This window comes from Acanthisitta chloris, unplaced genomic scaffold, assembly GCF_000695815.1.
Source record: "Acanthisitta chloris isolate BGI_N310 unplaced genomic scaffold, ASM69581v1 scaffold1509, whole genome shotgun sequence".
NCBI classification, from domain to species: Eukaryota; Metazoa; Chordata; class Aves; order Passeriformes; family Acanthisittidae; genus Acanthisitta; species Acanthisitta chloris.
Genome location: NW_008692885.1, coordinates 118,274 through 125,267, shown reverse-complemented (window position 1 = coordinate 125,267; position 6,994 = coordinate 118,274). Strand labels below are relative to the sequence as shown.

Below are 6,994 nucleotides of genomic sequence, written 5' to 3'. Positions count from 1 at the left end.
TACTGTAGTTAGAGATTGCAAGGGGCAAAATCATGGCGTGGATCTGGTTTCAGTGTCTGGAGGGAAATGTATTGATTTCTTGTCAAAAGCATTTATAAGTTGTAGGTTTCAGTTGTAGCCAGTTCGATGAGGATTGTGCCTTAACTTGGGATGTCTATGTATGGGAAGGTATGGATCTAGACGTTGTTTCTGGGTGAAGTTGCTTTTTGCCAGTGGTAATTTTGTCCTAATCAATGTTTGTGGTTTTTTTTCTTTTTTAAGGCATCTGTGGAAACTTTTCTGACTGCATTTCATGCATTGGTAATCCCGGAAATGTGACAGGCTGCAAGTGGTTCAGATGTGACGGTAAGGAGGACTACACAGTGCAGATCCTTACTCCTTCCTCATTGTTGAGGAAACTTCCCTGTCTGACCATGCAGGAGACACTTTGGCTGTCAAATTTCCACCACCAGAAACTTTAACTGCTAGGACTGAAGCCCCTTCACAGGGGCAGCTCCTGTGAGCCCCATGTGATTCCCTACTCACCATGCTCTCACACCAGGTTTTCTTACTGGTTTGACCCCAGATGTCCTTTAGATTCTCAGGTGTCTTGTTCCATAAAGCATGTTATTCACAGTGCAGTAACACAGGAACAGCTTGATCTGGTGATCAGAGAAGGGACCCCCAGCAAAGGAACCTCTTGGGCTTTTATGCCCTCATAGTCTAAGCATGGGATAGTCTGGGGTCATCTGCTCCTGCCGTGTCTCTCAGGGTCCAGTCACGCCTGTGGCCTTTGTTGTGCAGAAGGTTGGCAGTTCATGACCTCCTGCCTAGGGCTCCCACACAGAGCTCAGCCTGCAGCTTGCACTGCAGCTCCACACTGAGCTACTTGCAGTAAATGCATTCCTCAACACCATGCAGAACCTTAAACCCAGCCAGACCTACTTCATCTAAATTAATGTTCATTACACAAATAGACTGTTTTGGTCGATAACCTGACTCATAAGTTGTATCTGTCTTCACCTGAGTACTTGAAATGTTTAACATGTTCAAAATACTCCCAAATTTTTAAGGCTTCTGAATGAAATCTCTGCAGTTGATAAGCTAATGGTTTCCAGGTGGTTCAGAATGTTTTTAAGGCAAACTAGTGTTTGCTGTTAAAGAGGCACGAGTGGATTCTGACATCCAGGCACAGCTCTGTGCTTCAGTCCCTTTTGAGGTTTAGTCGTGGCCCTGGTGATCACAACCACTACTCCTGAACTGAGTGCAATAAGGGAGGGGAGTCCACTATATAAGATGAGTTAACAGCAGTGTTCATAAATCTAAGAATTCCAACCCACTCAAGGGAATGTGGCGGTGCCAAAGAAGCATTAGTTGTCTCATTTAGAGCCTTGTTTTTCCCATTGTAGGTGAGCTGGATGTAACTACATTTAGGTGACCTCTGGTACACAGTCCTGGAGGAGATGAAATTGCTGTTGCCAAAGTCATATAAAGACTATATAAGTAGTCCTCATGTGGATTATTTGTACTTCTTATGTGATGTGGAAACAGAAGAGGCTTGACTGTAATAGTGATTTTTGTAGCACTTAAATGTAGATTACCAAGAAAGGTTATATATGGAGGCTAAGATGCTTTGCAACTAAGGAAATGAATTTTGCATAAATTCTGTCATTCAGGAAGCTCTTTTTCTGAATTCTACATGTTGTGTTGGATCAACAGGCACATACTGCAAACACCCAGGAGGTCTGTGTAAATTCTGCTAGGGAGAGCTTGAAATGAGTCAAGGGAGAAAGAAAGGAAGGCAGAGAATAAGAAACTAATGTCTTCAACAATTGCAAGGTCAAGGACCTGTTTGAAGAGCTGGAACTAAGTTTTGCTTGAATGTATTTTTTTTTTAAGACAGGAAGATATTTTTTTATGATGCTGCCAAAGAGATGCAAAATGTTTAACTTGAAAGATGCCACAAATAGTAGAAACATTGTTTAATTTTATTAGCTATGAAGAAAAAACATCAAGCTATACTTTTACAGCAAAATGATGCATAGCTGTGTGTAAGTATTGCCTAAGTGTTGATTGCAGTGGTGAAGTAACTGTAGTGAAAGAAAATATTAAGACTTCTCTAATTATTAATATAATACCAAAGTCCTGTATGTTAAAGTGGCTTTAACGTTAGCTTGGCTAGCAGAAGGTGTTCAGTTTGTCTTAGGAACAATGTCTCAAGCACCTTAAAGTTCTGCTCCTGTAAATATCTTGTGTCTTCTTCTCTGGCAGAAGGCAGGGGAGACATGTGTGTAAATGAAACAGAAGGTGCGACACTGGAGCACTGTCACCTTGAAGAACAGTGTTCCTGTAAGTATTTACTCAGCTTTCACATTGCTTAATATGAAGCAGTTTACAACTCCTTTGTCTGTTTACGTTTTGTTAATATGCCTTCTACATTTTACCTAAGCATGTACAAGTATGTAAATAAGCCCTTTGCTTCCTGCTTAAACATATGATATGTGATACTAAAATACACAACTTTTCATTGTGCATTCAGTTCACTGCTTACTGTTGGTGTCTCAAGAAGCCTGACATGTTTTCCTAGGCACATGTCTCTGGCTTCTGCCTTGGTTTCTTAGATTAAAATGGATATTTCCTCTTAGATACAGCATATCCCAAGGAATTTGTCAGCATCCTCAAGGCAGTAAGTTTCACATTGAACAAAAAAAGCGTTTCACCTGCTAAGTCCATTGCTTCATCTGAGATGCAGTAAATCAGAAGAACTATGACCCTTCTGGTTTTAATTGTTAACCAGACACCTCTTCATGTAGTTTTGAAGTATAGGGTCTGGGAGATAGAACTGTGTAAGATAAATCCTTCATGCTAGGAACATGCTTGGTTGCATATCTGCTTCAGACTTTTCATTAGCTTGTGCTTGCTGTGCAAAGCAGATTCACAGGAGATGAGTAATTTATATCAGAGTTCAACATGTGCTTTTGTGAAAGCACTCCAGTTTTAGTTTTTCTGAAAGCTGACAAGAAATGGACTTAAAAACAGGATTTTCTGGGTTTAAGATCTAGCAAATGAAAAGATCTAGAAAAATGTAGTGAATGAAAATTCTGGATACTCCTGTGCAGATGAGTGCAACAGTGCTATCAAGACTGGCTCACACCAACAGGAGTGAAACTTCCACACTGCTGTGGGCTATCTTGTGGTGGCAGCAGCCAGTCAGAAATAATTTCTTGTGACTTGGTCTTCTGTGTTGTTTCTAAAATTGTAACAATCACCTCTTATTCAGGGTGTTAAAAGTACCATTTTCCAGTGCTTTCCAAGGGCAGCATGCTGTTATAATGCCTTGTTCTAGATCTAAGAGGAGTATTTCTACAGTATGTTCCTGTTAAGCTTTTAGTGGTGTTCCCAAGTTGTGTTTTAGCTTCTCCATATCCAAGGAAATTGTCACCTTTAGTAGAGGATCTTTGTAGGTGTGAGAGGAATCTGTATACCTTGTTGGCTCTTACAGTGTCATGGGTCAACACTACATTCAGGAACTGACATGGGAAAACATTATGGTGGCCCCAAACAGACTTGGTGCAAATGGGACCCAAGAGAATGTAGATTCTGATGTATCCAGTGTATATCTCTGTAGAAACAGTTGGCTCTGGTTTCCCACCATGCCGAATTGTTTCAGGATGTAAATAACTACACTTAAATGAGCCTGAGCATTAAAGGCTTCTGGATATAATGGTATTTCATCTGGAAGCTTGCTGGTGTATCCGTGTATGATTAAGCAACAGTTTAGGTAAGCTTCTGTGTGTGATCAACTCAGACAATACAGTAAGTTGCAGAAGGCTTTACTGTTCTGTGTTTAGGGGGTTGGTTTCTTGTTGTTCTTTTTTTTTTTTCCATACAGCATATGCTGAAGCTGTATGGAAGAGCACCCACAACCAGCAACAGCTTTCAGAACAGGAAACTAGCTAAACTCTCAAATTCTTGATGGTGTCTTGGTTTTCCCTCCATTCTGCCCCAGTTGTCCAACTGCTCTGATTTATAGCTGAGTGTGATAGGTCAGGCTCAGTTCAAGCTGCAGTGAGGTTGGGAAGCAGTACTGTATGCCTAGTTTCCTGTTGTATAAAACCAGCACAGTTCTTGCTTGTACAATAGGGCTCTTCTCACTGCTGTTTTGAGGAGTCTTGAGCTGCCAGTTGAACACGGGCTTGATTGGGCTGCCTGTGAAAAGATTTTTCATGCATTCACTCGTGTAACTTTTGTTGTTAATATGGTGGATTCAACAGCTTTGTAATTTCAAACTAGTTATTTTCAGTTAAATACCACCATTAATCTCTTTAATGTAACTCTCTTATTTTTTCATAGCTTCTACAGTTGCTCCCACGTCACATTCCGTTGCTCCCACGTTGCATTCCGTTGTTCCTACGTCACATTCCAGTGCTACCACAGCATCTTCCAATGCTACCACAGCATCTTCCAATGCTACCACAGCGTCTTCCAATACTACCACAGCGTCTTCCAATGCTACCACAGCCAGTCCTGCTCCCACAGCTCATCCTACTACAGGTAATACAGTAATACTGAACATAGAAGAGCAGTAAACTAGGAACTGGTGGATAAAATGGACAAGGGCTTCTTCCACAGTTCACTGTAGTAGCTTGGCTACTAAATATCTGATGTATGGAATACGTAAATGGTTCCAAGGTTTGGAAGAAGTGGGTTTTATAAAACTCTTAATTATATTGGCAAGAAGCATTTTCTCTGTTAAGAATTGGCTCAGTGGTAATTGTTTGAATTAGTCATTTCCACTAATCATGAATTCTAAGGAGATTTATTTTTTTGTTCAAAAATTTCTCTGCCATCTTAACAGCAAAGTTCTTGAAAATATCATCTCACCTTTAAAAGCATCTGCTGCTCAAGGGAGCTGGAAGGTAACAAGTTGATGATATTTGATTGGGCTCAGAACAGCCTAATGTACAGCAGGGTGATGTTTAGCTTTGAGTAAACCTACAAATGTTGGCACTTGTCCCAGGCACATAGTGGAATACCAGTTAATTTCTAGCAATACTGATCTGCAGGGGAGGGGGAGAGTGGTCAGGGACCCAGTGGTTCTGGCTCGATAATGGAAGAGCTTCTAGGAGACAGCATAGCTATAGGTCAGTGGTTTTATTTCAGTGATGGCATTCACAGTTAGTGTTTTTGGGGACAGGAGGAGAAAGAGTTAAATTTTGCTGCCCTGTGAGTGTGTATCTTCTGTCAAGATACTACATTAAGTACTTTTTAAAATACAGTTAGTACTGACTGATTCTAAGGGCTGTGTAATGAAAGTCCTTTGCCTTGATGCAGATTCTCAGTTGTCTTGGAGCAGCTGTCTTCACTCTTGTTCACATACAAAGATCTGTACTAGTACTTGAAAGAACAGTGGTTTTGTCTGAATGAAGAATCACTGTCTGATCTGTGGAGAATCTTGAAATATTTGGATAACAATGTTATGCAAGTTTAGAAATAATCCATATTGCAGAAATGTGGCTTTATGCCATGCAGCTGAACACCTATATTGTGTGGGATACAGTCTGAGGGCAAAGTTCGTTCTTGTTAAAGCAAAACAAGAAAAATCATTTGCATTTGAACTACAGTGCTTGCAGACTTTGTATTGAAGTTTATGGTGTGCACATACTGTCTTCTCTCAAACAGCTAATGTCACCAATGGAACTACACATGCACCTCTACCTACAACTACTTCAACTACCACAACAACCACTGTTCCAGGTAAGTGCTACCACTAGCATAATTAAAGCATAAAATACTTAGAAATTGGTATTGCTTTAAAAGTGTTATCTTGAAAGACTCACCAAGCAACAGAATTAAAGTAGTATTGTGGTGTCTACTGTTGTCAATTCTAACTTTATGGCAAGTCTAATTTTGTTAAGGTGATATATGTATGTAGCAAGATAATAGCCTGAAAAAAAAGAGCTAGTTGGTGAGATATTGAAAGTCAGAAACATGTTGGTCAAATGAAATCAGCTGGACATTTTCATAGTGTTGCTGGAAGTCACTGGTTAACTCTCCTGTCTTTGGGAGGTGGTATTTTGTTTTTCACTTGCAGGATAATATGGGATACCTTCTTTTTTTGTTGTTGTTAAATAAAATTGAGCTACAGTGATGGGAATAAGCTGAAGTATTTTATTTCAGCGTCAGTCATAGGTATGAAAAGCTCTCACAGAGTAAAGCTCTCTTCATCAGCTGGCTGTTACTTCCAGATTCATGTGTCATGACCTCAGCTGATTTCTTTAAGCAAAACTCTAGGAGTACAGTGGATAACAATTTATTTTGAATTTAAGCAAAAAGAAACTGGAGCAAGGAGCAGAGACTGGAAAATGTGTTTTGAATGTGAGCATATCAATAACATGGTATGTAAAGGAGGAAAGCTTTGGCTTTTTGAAGTACAAATAAAGTCCAGCTGGGTATTGCTCAGTAGTGAGGTCCAGAACAGTTTAACTATAATTATCTCTAGCCTTGTACCAGCAGTATTTCGTCAGAACTTCAGTATCACTCATCTACTCAAGATGCTGACGTGTCTTTACTTTTAATAGGTTTTGGTCTTCATATTGGTGTTCCGATGTTTTGAGTAATCTTAATACAAAGAAATCAGCACTAAAAAAACCTGTTGTGAGCATTGCGTACTTATAATTTCTGATGTGTTTAACAGGTTCAAATGCTACTACTGTGACTCCTGCACCTCTTCCACGCAAATCTACATTTGATGCTGCGAGTTTCATAGGTGGAATTGTCCTTGTTCTGGGTCTGCAGGCTGTTGTTTTCTTTCTGTACAAATTCTGCAAGTCAAAAGACCGAAACTACCACACACTTTAGGACCTGCCACTTTATAATGGACTAATAGCCCAACACCTGTAGTTCACTGAACCAAAATGTTTTCTGTTGCTCCTGGAAGACAGCAGATCATAATATCCTTTAAATCTCTAAAAGAAGACTTTAAAAAGAATATTTTTGCAACATTATACTTGGG

General features: G+C 39.8%; 1 protein-coding gene across 1 annotated transcript; it reads left to right on the top strand.

Moving 5' to 3' along the window:
- Positions 1-261: 261 nt before the first annotated feature.
- On the top strand, positions 262-6,993 carry CD164 (CD164 molecule, sialomucin; the record flags this gene model as incomplete). The annotated part of the gene is made up of 4 exons (XM_009082829.1): positions 262-345; positions 4,333-4,503; positions 5,662-5,736; positions 6,677-6,993. Coding segments are annotated over 4 exons (494 nt in total), but the record flags the coding sequence as incomplete, so codon positions are not given.
- Between the last annotated feature and the right edge of the window lies 1 nt (position 6,994).